The following is a 24739-nucleotide window of genomic DNA, read 5'->3' as shown; positions in this document are numbered from 1 at the left end:
TCACTCATGGTCACTCTGGTCACTGCAGGAGCCGGGAGGACGAGGACGCCCTGGAGCAGGCGCGGCGGGTGCACGAGGAGGTGCGGCGGCGCCAGGAGCAGCAGCAGCCGCCGGGGCCGGGCGCGGGCGCGGTGCCGGTGCCGGTGCCGGTTTCGGCGGCGTCGGCGGCGCCGCAGCCGCCGGCCCCGCCCGGCTCTCAGGCCATGCTGGACCAGCAGCGGGAGATGGCCCGGAAGAGGGAGCAGGAGAGGAGGCGCCGGGAAGCGGTGAGGAAAGGGTTAAAGGCATGGGGGGGGGGCGTCCCCAAAATAACCCCAAAAGGGGTCCCCAAAAATGGGGGGAGGTCAGCGGGGGTGGCCCCAAAAAATGGGTTAAAGTCAGAGGGGTGTTCCCAAAAAAATCCCCAAAAATGGGTTAAAATCATGGGGTGTTCCCAAAAAAATCCCCAAAAATGGGTTAAAGTCAGAGGGGTGTTCCCAAAAAAAACCCAAAAAATGGGTTAAAGTCAGAGGGGTGTTCCCAAAAAAATCCCAAAAAATGGGTTAAAGTCATCGGGGTGTTCCCCAAAAAATCCCAAAAATGGGTCCCCAAAAATGGGTTAAAATCAGAGGGGTCTTCCCAAAAAATCCCCAAAAGGGGTCCCCAGAAATGGGGGGAAATCAGAGTGGGTGATCCCAAAATAACCCCAGAAGGGTCCCCAAAAATGGGGGGAGATCAGTGGGGGTGGCCCCAAAAAATGGGTTAAAATCATTGGGGTGCTCCCAAAAAAATCCCCAAAAGGGGTCCCCAGAAATGAGGGAAAATCAGAGGGGTGTTCCCAAAAAAATCCCAAAAATGGGTTCCCAAAAATGGGTTAAAGTCAGAGGGGTGTTGCCAAAAAAATCCCAAAATGGGTCCCCAAAAATGGGTTAAAATCAGAGGGGTTTTCCCATAAAAATGGGTTAAAATCATTGGGGTGTTCCCAAAATGGGTTAAAATTATCGGGGTGTCCCAAAAAAAATCCCAAAAAAGGTCCCCAAAAATGGGTTAAAATCAGAGGGATGTTTGCAAAAAAATCCCCAAAATGGGTCCCCAAAAATGGGTTAAAATCATCAGGGTGTCCCCAAAAAATCCCAAAAAATGGGGGGAGATCAGCGGGGTGTTCCCAAAAAATGGGTTAAAATTATTGGGGTGCTCCCAAAAAAATCCCAAAAATGGGTTAAAACCAGAGGGATGTTTGTAAAAAAATCCCCAAAAGGGGTCCCCAAAAATGGGGGGAAGTCGTTGGGATATTCCCAAAAAATGGGTTAAAATCATCGGGGTGTTCCCCTAAAAAATCCCAAAAATGTGGGGAAATCGTGGGAATATTCCTGGAAAACGATCCCCAAAAATTCCTGGGAATGCTGAAAAAAACAAAATCCCAGGAATTCCAGAATTCCTTAAAATGGGAATTGTGGGAATTCTATCCCAAAAAGAAAAAAAAAAAAAAACAAAAATTACAAAAAAAAAAAAGCCAAAAAAAAGCCAGAAATGACACAAAAAAAGCCAGAAATGACCCCAAAAAAAAAACCAAAATGACCAAAAAAATTGGGGGAAAATTGTCCTGGATTTTTTTCCCAATTTTTGCCGGTTTTTTTTGCAGATGGCGGCGACGATCGACATGAATTTCCAGAGCGACCTCCTGGCCATTTTCGAGGAGAATCTTTTCTAGGAGAGGCGATTCCGGCCGGGAATTTGACTCTTTCCCAAAAAAAAAATACAAAAGAAAAAAAAAAAAAAAACCCGGAAAAAAAAAAAAAGTGGAAAAATATCAAAAAAAAAAAAAACAAAAAAAAAAAGAAAAAAAACTCCTTTTTTTTTTTTTTTTTTTTTTTTTTTCTTTTTCGCTCTTTCCCCCCCCCCTTTTTTTTCCTGGCCAAAAATCCCACCAAAAAAAAACAACAAAAAAAAAGAAAAAAAAATACAAAGTTCGGACTCTCCGTTAAATATTGGAAAAAATTCGGGAATGGGAGCGGGGGCGGGGCTGCCTTACCCCGGAATTCCACTTTTTTTTTCCCCTTTTTTCCCTTTTTTTCACACCAAAACCAAAAAAAACGACAAAAAAAAAAAAAAAAAACACCAGAATTCCTGGGAATTCCTGGGATTTTCATTGGAATTTGGAATTTTTTGGGTTTGTTTTTTTGGGTTTTTTTCACAGATTTTGGAATTTTGGGGATTTTTTTTTTTTTTCAGTTTGGCTTTTTTCGGGCGGCGGCGGCGGCGAAAAATTTGGGAGAAAATTCCCGATTTTTTGGGCTGGATCGGGGCGGATTTGGGGCTTTTTTTGGGGGGAGGGATTCGGGGGGGGAGGGGTGATGGGGGGAGGGGCGCGGCCCCTCCCCCACCCGCGGCCTCAGGGACTTCCCCCCCCTTCGCCTTTTCCCCATTTTCCCTGGAATTTTCCCTCTTTTCCCACCTCCTTTTTTCATTTTCTGCCTTTCCAAAAATTTCCCTTTTTTCCCTCTGCTTTTTTCAAGTTCTTTCCCATTTTTCCCTGATTTTTTTAAGTTTTTTTCCTGATTTTTCCTAATTTTTTTCAATTTTTTTTCCTGATTTTTTTTCCCATTTTTCCCTGATTTTTTTCAGTTTTTTTCCTGATTTTTTTCAATTTTTTTTCTGATTTTTTTTCCCATTTTTCCCTGATTTTTTCACTTTATTCCTGATTTTTTTTCTGTTTTCCTGAATTTTTTTCCATTTTTTTCCAGCTTTTTCTTTCAAACTTTTCCTCAAATTTTTCCATTTTTTCCTGTCATCTTTCTATTTCCCCTGAATTTTTTTCCCGCTTTTTCTTGATTTTTTTTCTATTTTTCCTGAATTTTTTTTCCATTTTTTCCTGATTTTTTTCATTTTTCCCTCAATTTTTTCAGTTCTTTCCTCAATTCTTTTCTTTTTTCCCCTCAATTTTTTCTTCAAGTTTTTCCTCAAGTTTTCTTTTTTTTTCCTGATTTTTTCCATCTTTTCCTCAATTTTTCCTATTTTTTTCCTCAATGTTTTTCACTTTTTTCCCTCAATTTTTTTCCACTTTTCCCTGATTTTTTGTGGTTTTTTCCTTGTTTATTCTTCTTTTTTTCCTTTATTTTCCCCTTTTTATTTCTAATTTTCCCTTTTTTTTCCCTTTTCCCCCATTTTTTCCCTTTTCCCCCCAATTTTTCCCTTTTTTTTTATTCTTCCCTCCTTCCATCCTTCCCTTTTTTCATCTTCCCCGATTTCCACTTTTCCCCCCACTTTTTTTCCCTTTTAAAATCTTTTTTTTCCCTTTAATTTAATTTTTATTTTCCCTTTCAATTCCTTTTTAATTCTCTCTCTTTTCCCTTTTGAAATTTCAATTTCTTCCTTCAAAATTCCCTTTTCCCTCCCATTTTTCCCCCATTTTTTATAAATTCCTGATTTTTTTTTTAATTTCTCCCCTTTCCCCTCCCTCCCCTCCCCCTTTCCCCCCAAAATCGCCGCCGCGCCCGGAATTTATTTTTTTTTTTAATAATTCCCATTTTTTTCCCCATTTTTAATTCACATTTTTTTATTTTCTCTCGATCCCTTTTTGCCCAAAATCCCGGGAATTCTCCCCGTTTCCCCTCCCCCCCCGGGGTTTTTATTAATTATTAATAATTAATTAATTTTATTTGGGTTGGGGTCCCCGTCGGTGCCAATCCCGAGGTTGTTTTTTTTTTTCCCCCGGAATTCCCGCGCCGGGGTTTCGCCGATCGTGGAATAAAAAACGCTGCGAGTTTGGTTTTGTATAAAAAACACCAAAAAAAAAAACACAAAAAAAAAAAAAAAAAAAAAAACACAACGGAATTTTTGGGTTTTTCCGCCCCGTTTTTATCCCAAAAATCCCCAAAAATTTAAGGGGAGGGGAAGGGGAAAAGAAAAAGGGGAAGGAAAGGAAAAAAAATCGGAATTAAAATTGAAAATATTTCCATTAAAACGGGAATTTGAAGGGAATTGAAATTCCCAGAAATTGGAAATTTAAGTGGAAATCGACAGAAATTGGGGGGGATGTGTTAAAATCCAAATTTTGAAGGTTTAAGTGGAAATTGACAAATTTGGGTTCGTAAATTCGATTTTCGAAGGTTTGCGTGGAAATTGGCGGAAATTGGAATTCGGAAAATCAAATTTGCAAGATTTGAAGTGGAAATGGAAGTTCAAGTTCGGACAATTTCAGTGGAAATCGACAGAAATTGGGATTTTTAAAAAGTTGAAATTTCTGACATTTGAAAATTTGAAATTTAATTTTCCCCCCTCCCAGTTTTAAAAAGTCAAAATTTGACCTGAACTGGACAAAAATTGAACTTTTAAAAGGCAAAGTTTGGGAATTTTTAAGTCAGAGTCGACAGAAATCGAAATTTGGATTGAGATTGAATTTTTCAAGTTGAAATAATTGAATTTAAAATCGTTACGAATTTGAGATTTCCATTTAAATTTCGATTGGATTTTGAAATTTTAGATTTGTAGAAAGGAAGAAAGGGGGGAAAAAAGAGGAAAATCGGGGGGGGAAATAGAATAAGTAAGAAAAGGCCAAAAAGAAGAGTTAAAAACGGCCAAAATGTATTAAAAAGGAGAGGAAAATGGAACAGGGAAGGGGGAAAAAAAAGTTCAAAAAAACAGAAAAACAAAGGTCAAAATTGGGGAAAAAATAAAACTGGGGGGATAAAAGGCGCCCAAAAGACGCGAAAGCGACAAAAAAGGTGAAAACTAAAAAGGAAAATCGGGGAAAAGTCAAAAAACGCCACAAAAAGTTGAAAAAAAAGGAAAAAAAAAAAAAAAAAAAAAAAAAAAAAAGCCCCAAATCCGCCCCATGGGCTCCGCCCCCTTTGGGTGTTCCAGGCCACGCCCCTCGCGTTGTTATTGGCTGGTCCTACGAGGCTCCGCCCCTTTCCCCGCTGTCCAATCAGCGCTCGGGGGCGGGGCCGGCGCGGTTGGAGGCGGAAGGGGGGGGGAGGGGGCGGCGACAGCGCCGCGATCGCGACAGAGGCGACAGAAAAACCCCCCCGGGGCCAGCGCAGCCCCCCCGGTCGCGACAGGTCGGTGATGGCGGCGGGAGCCCCGCGCTGTCGCGACAGAGCGGCGGGGACAGCCCCGGGCGCGGCGGGGACAGCGCAGTGTCGCGATAGAGGCGGGGCTGGCGGGGACGGGGACACGCCGGGGCTGGGACACGGCCGGGGAGTCGCGACACAGGCGGGATTGGGACAGCCCCGCGCGGGGGACAAGGACAGCCCAATGTCGCGACAGCGCCGGGCGGGGACAGGGACGGGGGCACCCCAATGTCGTGACACCAGCACTAGGGACAGGGACACCTCCCCTGTGACAGGGACGCCCCCGTGTCGTGACACCTCGTGACAAGGACACCACGACAGGGACACCCCAAGGACAGGGACACCTCAGTGTCGTGACACCGCCCTGGGAACAGGGACACGCCGGTGACAGGGACACCCCAATGTCGTGACACCCCCCTGGTGACAGGGACACCGTGACAGGGCCACCCCAATGTCGTGACACCCCCCTGGTGACAGGGACACCGTGACAGGGACACCCCAATGTCGTGACACTCTCTGGGTGACAGTGACACCCTGGTGACAGTGACATGGTGACAGGGACACGGTGACAGGGCCACCCCAATGTCGTGACACTTCATGGTGACAGGGACACGCCGGTGACGGGGACACCCCAATGTCGTGACACACTGTGACAAGGACACCCTTGGGGACAGGGCCATCCCAATGTCGTGACACCCCCCTGGTGACAAGGACACCATGACAGAGACCCCAGTGACAGGGACACCCCGATATCGTGACACCCCCTGGGGACAGGGACACCCCGGTGACAGGGACATGGTGACGGGGACACGGTGACAGGGACACCCCGATGTCGTGACACCCCCGGGGTGACAGGGACATGGTGACAAGGCCACCCCTGAGTGTCCCCACCCTCTGCTGTGGCACCTCAGGGCTGTGGCGGTGCCACCCTGGGGGTGGGGACACCCAGGGGACGGTGACATCCAAGGAATGGGGACACCCAGGGGGTGGTGACATCCTGGGGGTGGTGGCACCCCTGACTGTGACATCCTGGGGATGGTGACACCCAAAAGATGGTGACATACCGGGGGTGGTGACATTCACAGGGTGGTGACACCCTGGGGATGGTGACACCCAGGGGGTGGTGACATCCAAGGAATGGTGACACCTTGGGGGTGGTGACACCCCTGACGGTGCCACCCTGGGGATGGGGACATCCAGAAGATGGGGACACCTTGGGGGTGGTGACATCCAAGGAATGGTGACACTCCTGACGGTGCCACTCTGGGATGGGGACACCCAGAAGATGGTGACACCCTGGGGATGGTGACATCCACAGCATGGTGACACTCAGAGGGTGGTGACATCCAAGGAATGGTGACACCTTGAAGGTGGTGACACCCCTGACGGTGCCACCCTGGGGATGGGGACATCCAGAAGATGAGGACACCTTGGGGGTGGTGACATCCAAGGAATGGTGACACCCCTGAGGGTGCCACTCTGGGGATGGGGACATCCAGAAGATGGTGCCACCCTGGGGATGGTGACACCCTGGGGATGGTGACATCCACAGCATGGTGACACTTAGACACTGGTGACATCCAAGGAATGGTGACATCCTGTGGTGTGGTGCCACCCTGGAGGTGGTGCCACCCCTGACGGTGCCACCTTGGGGATGGGGACACCCAGGGGATGGTGACACCCAGGGGGTGGTGACATCCAAGGAATGGTGACACTCCTGACGGTGCCACTCTGGGATGGGGACACCCAGAAGATGGTGACACCCTGGGGATGGTGACATCCACGGAATGGTGACACTCAGAGGGTGGTGACATCCAAGGAATGGTGACACCTTGGGGGTGGTGGCACCCTGGAGGTGGTGACACCCCTGACAGTGCCACCTTGGGGATGGGGACACCCAGACAATGGTGACACCCAGGGGGTGGTGACATCCAAGGAATGGTGACACCCCTGAGGGTGCCACTCTGGGATGGGGACACCCTGGGGATGGTGACACCCTGGGGATGGTGACACCCACGGAATGGTGACACCCAGGGGGTGGTGACATCCAAGGAATGGTGACACCTTGGGGGTGGTGACATCCAAGGAATGGTGACATCCTGGGGGTGGTGACACCCCTGACGGTGCCACCTTGGGGATGGGGACATCCAGAAGATGGGGACACCTAGGGGGTGGTGACATCCAAGGAATGGTGACATCCTGTGGTGTGGTGCCACCCTGGGGGTGGTGCCACCCCTGACGGTGCCACCCAGGGGATGGGGACACCCAGGGGATGGTGACACCCAGGGGGTGGTGACATCCACTGAATGGTGACGCCTTGGGGGTGGTGACACCCCTGACGGTGCCACCCTGGGGATGGGGACACCCAGACAATGGTGACACCCAGGGGGTGGTGACATCCAAGGAATGGTGACACCCCTGAGGGTGCCACTCTGGGATGGGGACACCCAGAAGATGGTGACACCCTGGGGATGGTGACACCCTGGGGATGGTGACACCCACGGAATGGTGACACCCAGGGGGTGGTGACATCCAAGGAATGGTGACATCCTGTGGTGTGGTGCCACCCTGGGGGTGGTGCCACCCCTGACGGTGCCACCCAGGGGATGGGGACACCCAGGGGATGGTGACACCCAGGGGATGGTGACATCCAAGGAGTGGTGCCAACCTGGAGGTGGTGACACCGCTGGCGTTGCCACCCTGGGGATGGTGACACCCAGAGGGTGGTGGCATCCAAGGAATGGTGACACCCAGAGGGTGGTGGCATCCAAGGAATGGTGACATCCTGGGGGTGGTGACATCCAAGGAATGGTGACATCCTGGGGGTGGTGACACCCCTGACGGTGCCACCCGGGCGGTGCCACCCGGGAATTGGGACAGGTGGTGACATCCCGGGAACGGCACCGCGGAGGCCGTGGGGACAAGGTGGGGACAGTGGGGACAGTGGGGACACTGAGGGGGCTTTGGGGACAATGGGGACAAGGTGGGGACAGTGGGGACAGTGGGGACACTGCAGGGGCTTTGGGGACAGTGTGGGGACTTTGGGGACAATGAGGACACTGTGGAGGCCGTGGGGACAATGTGGGGACAATGGGGACAAGGTGGGGACACTGTAGGGACACTGCAGGGGCTTTGGGGACAGTGTGGGGACTTTGGGGACAATGAGGACACTGTGGAGGCCGTGGGGACAATGTGGGGACAATGGGGACAAGGTGGGGACACTGTGGGGGCTTTGAGGACACTGAGGGGACTTTGGAGACACCCAGGGGGCTTTGGGGACAATGGGGACACTGCGGGGGCCATGGGGACACTGCAGGGGCTTTGGGGACAATGTGGGGACTTTGGGGACAATGGGGACACTGAGGGGACTTTAAGGGCAATGGGGACACTGCGGGGGCTGTGGGGACACCCTGGGGACAGGGCCACCCTGGGGACAGGGCCACCCTGGGTTTGGGACACCATGGGGACATGGGACATTAGTGACAAGGCCACCCTGTGGTAGGGGACACCGTGGGGATGGGACACCCAGGTGTCCCCGCAGTGTCCCCCGAGGTGTCCCCAAGTGTCCCCACGCCCTGTCCCTGTATCCCCGGCTGTCCCCACGTCCCTGTCCCAGTGTCCCCCCAGGTGTCCCCCACTGTCCCCAGGTGTCCCCAGGTGTCCCCAGATGTCCCCATGTCCCTGTCCCTGTGTCCCCCCACGTGTCCCCAGGTGTCCCCAGGTGTCCCCACATCCCTGTCCCTGTGTCCCCCCAGGTGTCCCCAGGTGTCCCCAGGTGCCCCCAGGTGTCCCCACGTCCCTGTCCCTGTGTCCCCCCAGGTGTCCCCAGGTGACCCCAGGTGTCCCCACATCCCTGTCCCTGTGTCCCCCCAGGTGTCCCCAGGTGTCCCCAGGTGTCCCCAGGTGTCCCCATGTCCCTGTCCCTGTGTCCCCCCAGGTGTCCCCAGGTGTCCCCAGGTGCCCCCAGGTGTCCCCACGTCCCTGTCCCTGTGTCCCCCCAGGTGCCCCCAGGTGTCCCCACATCCCTGTCCCTCTGTCCTCCCAGGTGTCCCCAGGTGTCCCCAGGTGCCCCCAGGTGTCCCCACGTCCCTGTCCCTGTGTCCCCCCAGGTGTCCCCAGGTGTCCCCAGGTGTCCCCACATCCCTGTCCCTCTGTCCCCCCAGGTGTCCCCAGGTGTCCCCAGGTGCCCCCAGGTGTCCCCACGTCCCTGTCCCTGTGTCCCCCCAGGTGTCCCCAGGTGACCCCAGGTGTCCCCACATCCCTGTCCCTGTGTCCCCCCAGGTGTCCCCAGGTGTCCCCAGGTGTCCCCAGGTGACCCCAGGTGTCCCCACATCCCTGTCCCTGTGTCCCCCCAGGTGTCCCCAGGTGTCCCCAGGTGTCCCCAGGTGACCCCAGGTGTCCCCATGCCGCGGCGCCTCCTGTCCCTCCTGCTGGCCCCCACGCGGCTCCTGCTGGCCCTGCGGGGGCTGCTGGCCCGGGGGGGGCTGGCGGTGGCCGCGGTGGCCTCGGGGGTGGCCTTTGGCCTCTGGGGGGTGGCGCTGCTGCTGCGCCGCGGGCCCCGCGCGACGCTGCGGGGACAGCGCAGGGACACGGCCCCGGCCGGGCTGGCCGATGGCACCTTCGGGGAGCACCGGCACCTGCGGCTGCAGGTTCGGGGGTTCGGGGGGATTTGGGGGGTCCTGGGGGGATTTGGGGGGGTCCTGGGGGGGTCCTGGGGGGGTTAGGGGGGTCCTGGGGGGGTTTTGGGGAGGTTTTCGGGGGTCCTGGGGGGTTTTGGGGGATTTTGGGGAGGTTTTCGGGGCTCCTGGGGGTTTTGGGAGGGTCCTGGGGGAATTTGGTAGGTCCTGGGGAGGTTTTAGGGAGGTTTTGGGGGGGCCTAGGGGGATTTGGGGGGTCCTGGGGGATTTGGGGAATTTTGGGGAGGTTTTCGGGGGCCCTGGGGGGTCCTGGGGGGGTTCGGGAGGTTTTTGAGGTTCCTGGGGGAATTTGGTGGGTCCTGGGGGAGGTTTTAGGGAGGTTTGGGGGGTCCTGGGGGGATTTGGGGGGTCCTGGGGGGGTTTGGGGAGGTTTTGGGGGGTCCTAGGGGGATTTGGGGGGTTTTGGGGGGTCCTGGGGGGGTTCGGGGAGCTTTTGGAGGGTCCTGGGGGGTTTTGGGGGGTCCTGGGGGGTTTTGGTGGGTCCTGGAGGAGGTTTTAGGGAGGTTTGGCGGGTCCTAGGGGGATTTTGAGGGTCCTGGGAGGGTTTTGGGGGAGATTTGGGGGATTTTAGGGAGGTTTTTGGGAGTCCTAGGGGAATTTGGGGGGTCCTGGGAGAGGTTTTAGGGAGGTTTTGGGCGATTTTGAGGAGGTTTTAGGGGGTCCTGGGGGCTTTCGGGGGTCCTGGTGGGGTTTTGGGGGATTTTGGGGAGGTTTTGGGGGGTCCTGGGGGATTTGGGGGGTCCTGGGGTGGTTGGGGGGGGATCCAGGGGGAGTTTTGGGGGATTTTGAGGGATTTTGGGGTAGATTTGGGGGGATTCTGGGGGGCTTTGTGGGGGATTTTGGGATCTTTGGGTTGAATTTGGGGTGAATTTGGGTGATTTCAGGGGGTCCTGGGTGAATTTGGGGTGAATTCGGGCGATTTCAGGGGGTCCTGGATGAATTTGGGGTGAATTCGGGCGATTTCAGGGCATCCTGGGTGAATTTGGGGTGAATTCGGGTGATTTCAGGGGGTCCTGGATGAATTTGGGGTGAATTCGGGCGATTTCAGGGCGTCCTGGGTGAATTTGGGGTGAATTCGGGTGATTTCAGGGGGTCCTGGGTGAATTTGGGGTGAATTCGGGCGATTTCAGGGGGTCCTGGGTGAATTTGGGGTGAATTTGGGCGATTTCAGGGGGTCCTGGGTGAATTTGGGGTGAATTCGGACGATTCTGGGGGTCCTGGGTGAATTTGGGGTGAGTTCGGGCGATTTCAGGGGGTCCTGGGTGAATTTGGGGTGAATTCGGGTGATTCTGGGGGTCCTGGGTGAATTTGGGGTGAGTTCGGTCGATTCTGGGGGTCCTGGGTGAATTTGGGGTGAGTTCGGTCGATTCTGGGGGTCCTGGGTGAATTTGGGGTGAATTCGGGCGATTCTGGGGGTCCTGGGTGAATTTGGGGTGAATTCGGGCGATTCTGGGGGTCCTGGGTGAATTTGGGGTGAATTCGGGCGATTCTGGGGGTCCTGGATGAATTTGGGGTGAATTCGGGCGATTCTGGGGGTCCTGGGTGAATTTGGGGTGAATTCGGGCGATTCTGGGGGTCCTGGGTGAATTTGGGGTGAATTCGGGCGATTCTGGGGTGGCTCTGGGGACATCCCCAGCGGTGACAACAGCGGTGGCTCCTCCTGTGACAGATCCGGGGTCCCTGCGGGGGGAGGGGCTGATTTGGGGGTGTCCCCCAGGTGTCCCCAGGTGTCCCCAGGTGTCCCCCAGGTGTCCCCAGGTGTCCCCAGGTGTCCCCAGGTGTCCCCATGTCCCCTTTGTCACCCCCGGTGTCCCCAGGGCTCGGGGCTGCGTCTCCACTACGTCACTCGGGGTCCCCCCGGTGCCCCCCTGATGCTGCTGCTCCACGGCTTCCCCCAGAACTGGTGCGTGTCCCCAGGTGTCCCCAGGTGTCCCCAAGGTGTCCCCAGGTGTCCCCCAGGTGTCCCCAGGTGTCCCCAGGTGTCCCCAAGGGCCCCCAAGTGTCCCCAGGTGTCCCCAAGGTGTCCCCAGGTGTCCCCCAGGTGTCCCCAGGTGTCCCCAGGTGTCCCCAAGGGCCCCCAAGTGTCCCCAGGTGTCCCCAAGGTGTCCCCAGGTGTCCCCAGCTGTCCCCAGGTGTCCCCAAGGTGTCCCCAAGGGTCTCCAAGGGTCCCCAAGTGTCCCCAGGTGTCCCCAGGTGTCCACAAGGGTCCCCAGGTGTCCCCAAGGCTCCCCAAGGTGTCCCCAAGGGTCCCCAAGTGTCCCTCCAATGTCCCCAAGGGGCCCCAAGGGCCCCCAAGTGTCCCCAGGTGTCCCCAGATCTCCCGTGGTGTCACCAGGTGTCCCCCAGATGTCCCCAGGTGTCCCCCAGATGTCCCCAGGTGTCCCCCCCAACGTCCCCAGGGGTCTCCAAGGTGACCCCAGGTGTCCCCAAGTGTCCCCAAGGTGTCCCCAAGTGTCCCCAAGGGTTCCCCCAATGTCCCCAAGTGTCCCCAAGTGTCCCCAGGTGTCCTCAGATCTCCCGTGGTGTCACCAGGTGTCCCCCAGGTGTCCCTGGGTGTCCCCCAGATGTCCCCAGGTGTCCCCCCCAACGTCCCCAGGGGTCTCCAAGGTGACCCCAGGTGTTCCCAAGTGTCCCCAAGGGTCCCCAAGTGTCCCCATGTCCCCCCTGCTCCTGTCCCCATGTCCCCCAGGTGTCCCCAAGGTGTCCCCAGGTGTCCCCAAGGTGTCCCCAAGTGTCCCCAAGGTGTCCCCCAGGTGTCCCCAGGGGTCCCCGTGTCCCCCCTGCTCCTGGCCGTCGGTCTGTCCCCGCGGTGCCACCGCTGTCCCGCTGTCCCCAGGTTCTGCTGGCGTCACCTGCTGCAGGAGTTCAGCGCCCGCTTCCGGGTGGTGGCCCTGGACCTCCGCGGCTACGGGGACTCGGAGAAGCCACCGGGGAGGGACAGCTACCGGCTGGAGCTGCTGCGCGGGGACATCCGCGACGTCATCGAGGCCCTGGGGACGCCGGCGGGGACGCCGCGCTGCGTCCTGGTGGGACACGACTGGGGCGGGGTCCTGGCCTGGGAGGTGGCCTCGAGCCACCCCCAGCTGGTGGAGAAGCTGGTGGTGATGGACGCGCCCCAGCGGGGTGTCATGGCAGGTGACAGGACACTGGGGACATTGGGGACACTGGGGACATTGGGGACACTGGGGACACTGGGGGTGCTGGGGACATTGGGGACACTGGGGACACTGGGGACATTGGGGGACACTGGGGACACTGGGGACATTGGGGACACTGGGGACATTGGGGACACTGGGGGTGCTGGGGACATTGGGGACACTGGGGACACTGGGGACATTGGGGACACTGGGGACACTGGGGACAACGGGGACACTGGGGACACTGGGGACATGGGGGATGTTGGGGACACTGCAGGACATTGGGAACATTGGGGACATCGGGAATGCTGGGGACACTGGGGACATTGGGGACACTGGGGACATTGGGCATGTTGGGGATGTTGGGGACATTGGGGACACTGTGGTGGCCCTGTCCCCCTGTGTGTGACCCTGTGGTGGCCCCGTGGTGGCCCTGTCCCTGTCCCTGACCCCATGGCGGTCCTGTCCCCATCCTTGTCCCCATGGTGGGGACACATCCCATGTCCCTGTCCCTGTCTCTGTCCCTGTCCTTGTGGCTGTCCCCACAGTGAGGACACGTCCCATATCCCTGTCCCTGTCCTGTCCCTGTCCCATGTCCCTGTCCCCATGGTGGGGACACGTCCCATGTCCCTGTCCCTGTCCCTGTGGCTGTCCCCACAGTGAGGACATGTCCCATGTCCCTGTCCCTGTCCCATGTCCCATGTCCCATGTCCCTGTCCCTGTCCCCATCCCTGTGTGTGTCCCCACAGTGAGGACACGTCCCACGTCCCATGTCCCATGTCCCTGTCCCTGTCCCTGTCCCTGTGGCTGTCCCCACAGTGAGGACACGTCCCACGTCCCATGTCCCTGTCCCTGTCCCTGTCCCTGTCCCCATCCCTGTCCCTGTCCCCAGCTTTCACGGCCCGTCACCCGTCGCAGCTGCTCCGTTCCTGTTACATGTTCCTGTTCCAGCTGCCCTGGCTGCCCGAGCTGCTCCTGTCCCTGGCCGACTTCCAGGTCAGCCCTGTCCCCTCTGTCCCCTCTGTCCCCTCCCTGTCCCCTCTGTCCCTTCCCTGTCCCCTCTGTCCCCTCCCTGTCCCCTCTGTCCCCTCTGTCCCCTCTGTCCCCTCTGTCCCCTCTGTCCCTTCCCTGTCCCCTCTGTCCCTTCCCTGTCCCCTCTGTCCCCTCCCTGTCCCCTCTGTCCCCTCTGTCCCTTCCCTGTCCCCTCTGTCCCCTCCCTGTCCCCTCTGTCCCCTCTGTCCCTTCCCTGTCCCCTCTGTCCCCTCCCTGTCCCCTCCGTGTCCCCTCAGTGCCACCTCCCACCCCAAGGAGCTCCTCAAGAAGCCCCCAAAGGGGCGACGCCCAACCCCAAAGCGATGTCCCCTCTTTGTCCTCAATTCTGGGGGGTGGTGGCACCACCCAGACCTCGTGTCCCCCTCTTTGTCCCCAGTTTTGGGGCTTTGGTGTCACCCAGAGCTCTTTGTTCCAAATTTTGGGGGTCTGGCACCACCCAGCCCCCATTTCCCCCCAGTTTGTCCCCAGTTTTTGGGGGTTGAGGTCACCCAGACCTCGTGTCCTCCATTTTGTCCCCAGTTTGGTTGGTGGCACCACCATCAGGGGGTTGGTGGCACCACCCAGACCTCGTGCCCTCCATTTTGTCATCACTTTCCCCATTTTGTCCCCAAATTTTTGGGGTCCTGGCACCCCCCAGCCCCATGTCCCCCTCGGTCTCCCCAGATTTTGGGGTCCTGGCACCCCCAACCCCCATTTCGCCCAGCTTATCCCAAATTTTGGGGGGTTTGGTGCTACCCAGCCCTAATTTCCCCCATTTTGTCCTCACTTTTTGGGGGTTTGGCGCCACTCAGCCACCATTTTGTCCCTAATTTTTGGGGTCCTGGAGCCACCCAGCCCCTTGTCCCCCCTCGGTCTCCTCAATTTTTAGGCTCCTGGCACCCCCAACCCCCATTTCCCCCATTTCATCCCAAATTTTTGGGGATTTGGTACCACCTAACCCCCATTTCCCCCATTTTCTCCCGAGTTTTGCGAGTTTTGGCAACACCCAGCCCCTAATTTGTCCCTAATTTTCGGGGTCCCCCCTCGGTGTCCCCACAGCTGGTGAGGACGTTCCTGACCAGTGCCCAGACGGGCATCCAGGACCCGGCGTGGCGGCTCTCGGAGCAGGAGCTGGACTCGTACCTGTTCGGCCTCTCCCAGCCCGGGGGGCTCAGCCCCCCCATCCATTACTACCGCAACCTCTTCCGGTGGGTGGGGCCCGGGGGGGGATTGGGTGCTCCCAGTTGGGTTTTGATGTTCCCAGTTGGGTTTGGGATGTTCCCAGTTGGGTTTGGGATGATCCCAGTTGGGTTTGGGATGATCCCAGTTGGGTTTGGGATGATCCCAGTTGGGTTGGGGATGTTCCCAGTTGGGTTTGGGATGTTCCCAGTTGGGTTTAGGATTTTCCCAGTTGGGTTTGGGATGATCCCAGTTGGGTTTGGGATGGTCCCAGTTGGGTTTGGGATGTTCCCAGTTGGGTTTGGGATGATCCCAGTTGGGTTGGGGATGTTCCCAGTTGGGTTTGGGATGTTCCCAGTTGGGTTTAGGATGTTCCCAGTTGGGTTTTGATGTTCCCAGTTGGGTTTGGGATGTTCCCAGTTGGGTTTTGATGTTCCCAGTTGGGTTTGGGATGTTCCCAGTTGGGTTTTGATGTTCCCAGTTGGGTTTGGGATGATCCCAGTTGGGTTTGGGATGTTCCCAGTTGGGTTTTGGATGTTCCCAGTTGGGTTTGGGATGTTCCCAGTTGGATTTGGGATGTTCCCAGTTGGGTTTCAGATGTTCCCAGTTGGGTTTTGGATGTTCCCAGTTGGGTTTTGGATGTTCCCAGTTGGGTTTGGGATGTTCCCAGTTGGGTTTGGGATGATCCCAGTTGGGTTTGGGATGTCCCCGTGTCCCCAGGTGTCCCCAGGTGTCCCAGGTGTCCCAGGTGTCCCCAGGTGTCCCCAGGTGTCCCCAGGTGTCCCAGGTGTCCCAGGTGTCCCCAGGTGTCCCTGATGTCCCCAGGTGTCCCTGCAGTGTCCCCCAGGTGTCCCCATGTGTCCCCATGTGTCCCCATGTGTCCCCAGGTGTCCCCAGCTGTCCCCAGGTGTCCCCAGGTGTCCCTGATGTCCACAGATGACCTGTGCCAGTGTCCCCATGTTCCCAGGTGTCCCTGATGTCCCCAGGTGTCCCCAGGTGTCCCCAGGTGTCCCTGCAGTGTCCCCCAGGTGTCCCCAGGTGTCCTTGATGTCCCCAGGTGTCCCCAGGTGTCCCAGGTGTCCCCAGGTGTCCCAGTGTCCCAGGTGTCCCCAGGTGACCTGTCCCCGTGTCCCCCAGGTGTCCCCAGGTGTCCCCAGGTGTCCCTGCAGTGTCCCCCAGGTGTCCCCAGATGTCCCCAGGTGTCCCCGTGTCCCAGGTGTCCCCAGGTGTCCCCCAGGTGTCCCAGGTGTCCCCGTGTCCCAGGTGTCCCCAGGTGTCCCCCAGGTGTCCCAGGTGTCCCCAGGTGTCCCCAGGTGTCCCCAGGTGTCCCCAGGTGACCCGTGCCCGTGTCCCCAGGTGTCCCTGATGTCCCCAGGTGTCCCCCAGGTGTCCCAGGTGTCCCCAGGTGACCTGTCCCCGTGTCCCCCAGGTGTCCCCGTGTCCCAGGTGTCCCCAGGTGTCCCCAGGTGTCCCCAGGTGTCCCAGGTGTCCCAGGTGTCCCAGGTGTCCCCCGGTGACCTGTCCCCGTGTCCCCCAGGTGTCCCCAGGTGTCCCAGGTGTCCCCGTGTCCCCCAGGTGTCCCCAGGTGTCCCCCGGTGACCTGTCCCCGTGTCCCCCAGGTGTCCCCAGGTGTCCCCCGGTGACCCGTGCCCGTGTCCCCTCCCCCCGCGCAGGGCCACGCCCATCCCGCGGGAGCCGCCCCCTCCCCCCACGCTGCTGCTCTGGGGCTCCCGCGACGCCTTCCTGGACCCGCGCCTTGGCCCCGCCCACCTGCGCTGGCTCCGCCCCTCCGCCCGGCTCCGCCTCCTGCCCGGCGCCTCCCATTGGCTGCCCGAGGAGAGGCCACACCTCCTGGCCAAGCTGATTGGAGAGTTTCTTGGGGGAGGGGCCGAGGAGGGGTCGTAGCCACGCCCAGGATGGGGGCGGGGAGGGGGAAGGGCGGGGTTTGGGGGGGGGGGGGGGGTCCCAACATCTGGAATGGGGGCGTTGAAACCTGGCTGACGACCCCAACATCTGGAATGGGAGGACCTCGGTGGGTGATGGGACCCCCAACATCTGGGCGGGGACACCAAGGTCAGGGTGGGGGGACCCCGACATCTGGAATGGGGACCCCCAAAGTCAGGGTTGGGGACCCCAACATCTGGAATGGGGACCCCCAGAGTCAGGGTTGGGGACCCCAACATCTGGAATGGGGGACCTCGACATCTGGGCAGGGGTACCAAAGGTCAAGGTGGGGAACTCCAACATCTGGAACGGGGAGTTCGAAGTCAGGGTGACAACCCCAACATCTGGATGGGGGGGACCCCCCAATATTGGGAGGAACCCAGTTGGGACCCCAACATCTGGAATGGGGACCCCAACATCTGGGCGGGGACACCAAGGTCAGGGTGAGGACCCCAACATCTGGGCGGGGACACCAAGGTCAGGGTGGGGACCCCAACATCTGGGCGGGGACACCAAGGTCAGGGTGGGGACCCCAAAATCTGGGTGGGGATGTTGAAATCTGGGTGACAACCCCAACATCTGGATGGGGAGGACCCCCCAATACTGGGAGGATCCTGGTTGGGACCCCAACATCTGGATGGGGGTGGGGACCCTGGAGGGTGATGGGGACCCCAACATCTGGAATGTCCTCCGTGGTGTCCCTGCCCCGTGCCACCGTGTGTGACGAGGCCGCCAGGGACGTTGTCGCCTCCCTCGGGGCCTCGTCCGGTGTCACCACATGTGACAAGAGCCTGGAGGGCCCTGAGCCATGGGTGACATCCGCTGTGGCCTGGGCCATGTCCCCGAGGTGGCCCTTGGGGACATCAGAGCTGCTCCGTGTCCCTCGTTTGTGTCCCCGAGGTGGCCCCTGGGGACATCAGAGCTGCTCCGTGTCCCTCGTTTGTGTCCCCGAGGTGGCCCCTGGGGACATCAGAGCTGCTCCGTGTCCCTCGTTTGTGTCCCCGAGGTGGCCCCTGGGGACATCGGAGCTGCTCCGTGTCCCTCCCCTGTGTCCCTGTCCCCGAGGTGGCCCTTGGGGACATCAGAGCTGCTTTTTGTCCCTTGTTTGTGTCCCCGAGGTGGCCTTTGGGGACATCGGAGCCACTCTGTGTCCCTCCCCTGTGTCCCCGAGGTGGCCTTTGGGGACATCAGAGCTGCCCCGTGTCCCTGTTCTTGTCCCCGAGGTGGCCCATGGGGACACTGGAGCTGCTCCATGTCCCTCGTTCTTGTCCCCGTGGTGGCCCTTGGGGACATCAGGGCTGCTTTTTGTCCCTCGTTTGTGTCCCCAAGGTGGCCCCTGGGGACATCGGAGCCACTCTGTGTCCCTCCCCTCTGTCCCTGAGGTGGCCTTTGGGGACATCGGAGCCGCTCTGTGTCCCTCGTTGCTGTCCCCAAGATGGCCCTTGGGGACATTGGAGCTGCTTTTTGTCCCTTTCTTGTGTCCCCAAGGTGGCTTTTGGGGACACTGGAGCTGCCCCGTGTCCCTCCCCTGTGGCCCTGTCCCCGCGGTGGCCCTTGGGGACACTCGTGTCACCATAAACCGTCTTTGTCCCTCCCGTGGCCTCGTCTCTTCTTTGCCTGGGGACATTTTGGGGTGGCTTTGTGTCCCCAGCGTGTCCCCGTGTCCCTCGGAGCCCCGTGGGGACATCTGCCACCCCCGTGGGGACATCGCGGTGGCCGTGGGGACATCACAGTGGCCTTGGGGACATCGTGGTGGCCTTGGGGGACATCGCAGTGGCCTTGGGGACATCGTGGTGGCCTTGGGGACATCACAGTGGCCTTGGGGACATCGTGGTGGCCTTGGGGACATCGCAGTGGCCTTGGGGACATCACAGTGGCCTTGGGGACATCGTGGTGGCCTTGGGGACATCGCAGTGGCCGTGGGGACATCGCAGTGGCCGTGGGGACATCTGCCACCCCCGTGGGGACATCACAGTGGCCGTGGGGACATCACGGTGGCCTTGGGGACATCTGCCACCCCCGTGGGGACATCGCAGTGGCCGTGGGGACATCGTGGTGGCCTTGGGGACATCGCGGTGGCCGTGGGGACATCTGCCACCCCCGTGGGGACATCACAGTGGCCTTGGGGACATCGTGGTGGCCTTGGGGACATCTGCCACCCCCGTGGGGACATCGTGGTGGCCTTGGGGACATCGCAGTGGCCGTGGGGACATCGCAGTGGCCGTGGGGACATCACAGTGGCCTTGGGGACATCGCAGTGGCCGTGGGGACATCGCGGTGGCCTTGGGGACATCGCGGTGGCCGTGGGGACATCGCAGTGGCCTTGGGGACATCGCGGTGGCCGCGGCCGGGGGAGTTTCTGGGGGCATTTGGGGTTTTTTGGGGGGTTTTTGAGGGTTTTTATTTGAGGTGTTTTGGGGGTTCTTTTAGGGTGTTTTTTTGGGTTTGGGACTTTTTGGGTTTTTTTTGGTTTTGTTTTTTGGGGCATTTTTAGGGTTTGGTTTTGTTTTAAGGGGTCTTTTGGAGTTTTGGGTTTTTTTTGGAGTTTTTTGGTGGCCTTTTTTGGGTTTTGTTTGTTTGTTTGTTTGTTTGTTTTCTTTTTTTGTGTGTGTGTTTTTTTTTTTTTTGTGGGTTTTGGGGCTTTTTAGGTTTTTTGTTTGGTTTTTGTTGTTGGTTTTTTTTTTCTTGTTTTTTGGCGGTTTTTATGTGGTTTGGGGAGTTTTGTGGGGGTTTAGTTTTTTGGGGGATTTGGGCGGTTTCTGGCTTTTTTTGTGTGTTTTTGTTTGTTTTTTGGGGCCTTTTTAGGGTTTTGGGGGGGTTAGTTTTTTGGGGGGGTTTGGGGAGATTTTTTTGGGTTTTTGGCTGGTTTTTTGTGGTTTGTTTGGTTTTTTTTGGGGCTTTTTTGGGGGATTTTTGAGGTGGGGGTTGGGGTTTTTTGGCGGTTTTTGTGTATTTTTGTTTGTTTTTGGGGCTTTTTTAGGGTTTTGGGGGAGTTAGTTTTTTGGGGGATTTTTGAGGGGGGGGGGGGGTTTTTTTGGCGGTTTTTGTGTATTTTTGTTTGTTTTTGGGGCTTTTTTAGGGTTTTGGGGGAGTTAGTTTTTTGGGGGATTTTTGAGGGGGGGGGGGTTGGGGTTTTTTGGCGGTTTTTGTGTATTTTTGTTTGTTTTTGGGGGATTTTTTAGGGTTTTTTCGGTGATGCTCCGTGGTCCTCCCGACCGCCAGGGGGCGCCGCGCAGCCGCGTCTCTCCTCCACCGCCCCGCCACTTCCGCTTCCGGCGCTCGGCGTTTCCGCTTCCGCCGCCGCCGCCATTAGCGCCAGGCCCGCTGCCGGTGCTGCCGCGGGCCCGGTGCCGCCGCCATGGGCGCTCACCTGGGCCGGCGCTACCTGTGGGACGCCGAGGCCGAGCCCGACCCGCTGCACATGCCGTCCTTCCCCGCCGACCTGGGCATGCCGCTCCGCCAGCCGCGCTGTCAGTGCGGGGACGCCGGGAGGGGACACCGGGAGGGGACACGGGGACAGCGGGAAGGGGACACGGTGGTGGGGGGGGGGCGCGGTGGCTTTGGGTGTCCCCGCCCTCGCGTGACCCCGGTGACCTCCCGGCGCGCCCCCCCCTCCCGCCTGTGATTGCCGGTGCCACCTCCCGTGTCCCCTCCCGTGTCCCTCCCGTGTCCCTCCCGTGTCCCCTCCCGTGTCCCCCCCGTGTCCCCCCCGTGTCCCCTCCCGTGTCCCTCCCGTGTCCCTCCCGTGTCCCCTCCCGTGTCCCCCCCGTGTCCCCTCCCGTGTCCCCTCCCGTGTCCCTCCCGTGTCCCTCCCGTGTCCCCTCCCGTGTCCCTCCCGTGTCCCTCCCGTGTCCCTCCCGTGTCCCCCCCGTGTCCCCCCCGTGTCCCCGCCGTGTCCCCCCCGTGTCCCCCCCGTGTCCCCAGGTGCCACCCGTGTGTCGCTGTCCCCGCGCTGTCACACCCTGTCCGCGCTGTTTGTCCCCATGCCCGGGTGGGTGCTGAGCGTCCCGAGTGTCCGCGAGTGTCCCTTCTGTCCCTGAGTGTCCCCTTTGTCCCTGAGTGTCCCCTTTGTCCGCGAGTGTCCCCCCTGTCCCTGAGTGTCCCTGAGTGTCCCTGAGTGTCCCTTCTGTCCCTGAGTGTCCCTGAGTGTCCCTGAGTGTCCCCTCTGTCCCTGAGTGTCCCCTTTGTCCCTGACTGTCCCCTCTGTCCCCCGTGTCCCCCCTGTCCCTGAGTGTCCCCGAGTGTCCCCTCTGTCCCTGAGTGTCCCCAAGTGTCTGTGTCCTTTCTGTCCCCTGTGTCCCCCATGTCCCTGACTGTCCCCTCTGTCCCCCGTGTCCCCCCTGTCCCCCCTGTCCCTGAGTGTCCCTGAGTGTCCCCTGTATCCCTGAGTGTCCCCCGTGTCCCTGAGTGTCCCCCGTGTCCCTTTTGGTGACAGCCATGGTGGCCTCGGCGGCGCAGCTGGCGCAGGGCCGCGTGTCCCTGAGTGTCCCCCGTGTCCGTGAGTGTCCCTGAGTGTCCCCTCTGTCCCCCGTGTCCCTGAGTGTCCCTGAGTGTCCCCTGTGTCCCTGAGTGTCCCTGTCCCTGTGTCACAGCCATGGTGGCCTCGGCGGCGCAGCTGGCGCAGGGCCGCGTGTCCCTGAGTGTCCCCCGTGTCCGTGAGTGTCCCTGAGTGTCCCCTCTGTCCCCCGTGTCCCTGAGTGTCCCTGAGTGTCCCCTGTGTCCCTGAGTGTCCCTGTCCCTGTGTCACAGCCATGGTGGCCTCGGCGGCGCAGCTGGCGCAGGGCCGCGTGTCCCTGAGTGTCCCCCGTGTCCGTGAGTGTCCCTGAGTGTCCCCTCTGTCCCCCCTGTCCCTGACTGTCCCCTGTGTCCCCCGTGTCCCTGAGTGTCCCCCGTGTCCCCGAGTGTCCCTGAGTGTCCCCCGTGTCCCTGAGTGTCCCTGAGTGTCCCTGTCCCTGTGTCACAGCCATGGTGGCCTCGGCGGCGCAGCTGGCGCAGGGCTGCGTGTCCCTGAGTGTCCCTGAGTGTCCCTGAGTGTCCCCCGTGTCCGTGAGTGTCCCTGAGTGTCCCCCGTGTCCCTTTTGGTGACAGCCATGGTGGCCTCGGCGGCGCAGCTGGCGCAGGGCCGCGTGCCGCTGGAGCAGCGGGATTTCTGCGGGCACCACCTGCTGCGGCTGCTGCGCTGCCAGCGCGACAACTTCCCCGTGCCATGGGGCTGCCACGCGCTGCGCCACGCCTGGGACAGCTGCCAGCACCAGGAGTAAGGACATGGGGACATCATGGGGACATTGGGGACATGGGGACAGCACAGGGACATGGGGACAGCACGGGGACATGGGGACAGCACAGGGGGACACAACTTCCCCGTGCCATGGGGCTGCCACGCGCTGCGCCACGCCTGGGACAGCTGCCAGCACCAGGAGTAAGGACAGGGGACATCATGGGGACATTGGGGACATTGGGGACATGGGGACAGCACAGGGGGACACAACTTCCCCGTGCCATGGGGCTGCCACGCGCTGCGCCACGCCTGGGACAGCTGCCAGCACCAGGAGTAAGGACATGGGGACATCATGGGGACATTGGGGACATGGGGACATGGGGACATGGGGACAGCACGGGGATAGCGTGGGGAGACACAGCTGGGACAGCTGCCAGCACGAGGAGTAAGGACATGGGGACACGGGGACAGTGTGGGGACATGGGGACAGTGTGGGGAGACACGGCTGGGACAGCTGCCAGCACGAGGAGTACGGGATGGGGACGTGGGGGCATCACGGGGACATCATGGGGGGCACTGGGGGACACGGGACAGCTGCCAGCACCGCGAGTAAGGGACACGGGGACATGGGGACAGTGTGGGGACACGGCTGGGACAACTTCCCCGTGCCCTGGGGCTGCCACGCCTGGGACAGCTGCCAGCACCACGAGTAAGGGACATGGGGACATCATGGGGACATTGGGGACATGGGGGGACACGGGGGGACATGGCTGGGACAGCTGCCAGCACCATCCGTAGGACATGGGGACATCATGGGGAGGGACACTGGGGACATTGGGGACGTGTCTGCACCACAGCTGGGACAGCTGCCAGCACCAGGGGTAAGGGACAGGGACATGGGGACATCAGGGGGACATCGTGGGGGGCATTGGGGGACACGGCTGGGACAGCTGCCAGCACCAGGGGTAAGGGACAGGGACATGGGGACATTGGGGACATGGTGGGGGGCATTGGGGGACACGGCTGGGACAGCTGCCAGCACCAGGAGTAAGGGACGGGGACGTGGGGACATTGTGGGAACATCATGGGGATGGGGGGGACACGGGACAGCTGCCAGCACCAGGGGTAAGGGACATTGGGGACATGGGGGACACGGCTGGGTGCCAGCACCAGGAGCAGGACACAGGGACAGCAGGGACGTGTCTGGGGGTGACGGGGACATGGGGCGCGTGGGACAGGCTTGGGGACACAGGGCCACCGCAGTGCCACCCCCACCCGCCTGTGTTCCCGCGGTGGCCATGGTGACACGGTGACACAATGACATGGTCACATGGTGACACAGTGACAGGGTGACACGGTGACACATGGTGACACAGTGACGTGGTGACATGGTGATGAGAGTGACATGGTAACACACGGTGACACAGTGACATGGTGACACGTGGTGACACAGTGACATCGTGGTGACACAGTGGTGACACACAGTGACACGGTGACACACGGTGACACAGTGCCCCATGGTGACGTGGTGACACAGTGACAGGTGGTCACATGGTGACACGTGGTGACACGGTGGTGACATGACGACACACAGTGACAGAGTGACATGGGGACATGGTGGTGAGACGTGACGTGGTGACACACAGTGACATGGTGACACGGTCATGACACAATGACACGGTGGTGACATGGTGAGACACGGCGACACCGTGACACAAGGTGATGTGGTGACACACGGTGACATGGTGGTGACACGGTGACACACAGTTACATGGTGACACATGGTGACACACGGTGACATGGTGGTGACACGGTGACACAGCGTTACATGGTGACACATGGTGACACACCAGGACGTGGTGGTGAAACAGTGACATGGTGACACACAGTTACATGGTGACACACTGGTGACACTCGGTGACACTTGGTGCCACGGTGGTGACACCCGGTGACACTCGGTGACACCCGGTGACACTCGGTGACACTCGGTGCCGCCGTCCCCAGCTACGTGATGCGCATGAAGGAGTTTGAGCGCGAGCGGCGCCTGCGGCTGCGGCAGCAACGGCTGCGACGGCGGCGCGGGGACAGCGACGGGGACAGCGAGTGACAGCAACGGGGACAGCGAGTGACAGCAACGGGGACAGCGAGGGACACCGGGGACAGCGAGTGACAGCAACGGGGACAGCGAGGGACACCGGGGACAGCGACGGGGACAGCGAGTGACACCCGGGAACACTGAATGACACCGCGGTGACACCACAGTGACACCGAGTGACGCCTGAGGAACCAAGTGGCACCCGGGACGCCACAGTGGCACCAAGTGACACCCGGGAACACTGAGTGACACCTGGGACACTGAGTGACACTGCGGTGACACCCAGTGACACCGGTGACACCGCGGTGACGCTGACATGAGGCCACCCCGCACAATAAAGCTGTCAAGTGACACTGCGCTGGCTCGTCACTGCTCTTGGGGACATC

At 59.0% G+C, this 24739-nt stretch overlaps 2 protein-coding genes across 2 annotated transcripts in view; both read left to right on the top strand.

Annotated features, from left to right (window-relative positions):
* Nucleotides 1–1764, top strand: part of BRD4 (bromodomain containing 4) — a 56612-nt gene extending 54848 nt beyond the window's left edge. Inside the window, exons 21-22 of the mRNA XM_053968269.1 lie at nucleotides 29–266; nucleotides 1622–1764. Of these exons, the coding sequence (XP_053824244.1) occupies nucleotides 29–266; nucleotides 1622–1690 (307 nt within the window). The 3' untranslated portion in view covers nucleotides 1691–1764. The remainder of the gene's footprint in view (nucleotides 1–28; nucleotides 267–1621) is intronic.
* Nucleotides 1765–5000: 3236 nt separating this feature from the next.
* EPHX3 (epoxide hydrolase 3) lies at nucleotides 5001–24706 on the top strand. Its single transcript, XM_053968306.1, has 8 exons — nucleotides 5001–5039; nucleotides 9437–9700; nucleotides 11566–11651; nucleotides 12585–12883; nucleotides 13778–13881; nucleotides 14977–15125; nucleotides 20223–20510; nucleotides 24263–24706. Exons 2-8 carry the CDS (start codon nucleotides 9455–9457, stop codon nucleotides 24363–24365), a joined length of 1275 nt encoding a protein of 424 aa, XP_053824281.1. The 5' UTR covers nucleotides 5001–5039; nucleotides 9437–9454; the 3' UTR covers nucleotides 24366–24706.
* Nucleotides 24707–24739: the final 33 nt, after the last annotated feature.

This window comes from Vidua chalybeata, chromosome 33 (genome assembly GCF_026979565.1).
Source record: "Vidua chalybeata isolate OUT-0048 chromosome 33, bVidCha1 merged haplotype, whole genome shotgun sequence".
NCBI lineage: Eukaryota > Metazoa > Chordata > Aves > Passeriformes > Viduidae > Vidua > Vidua chalybeata.
This window is presented reverse-complemented; position numbering and strand designations above follow the sequence as displayed.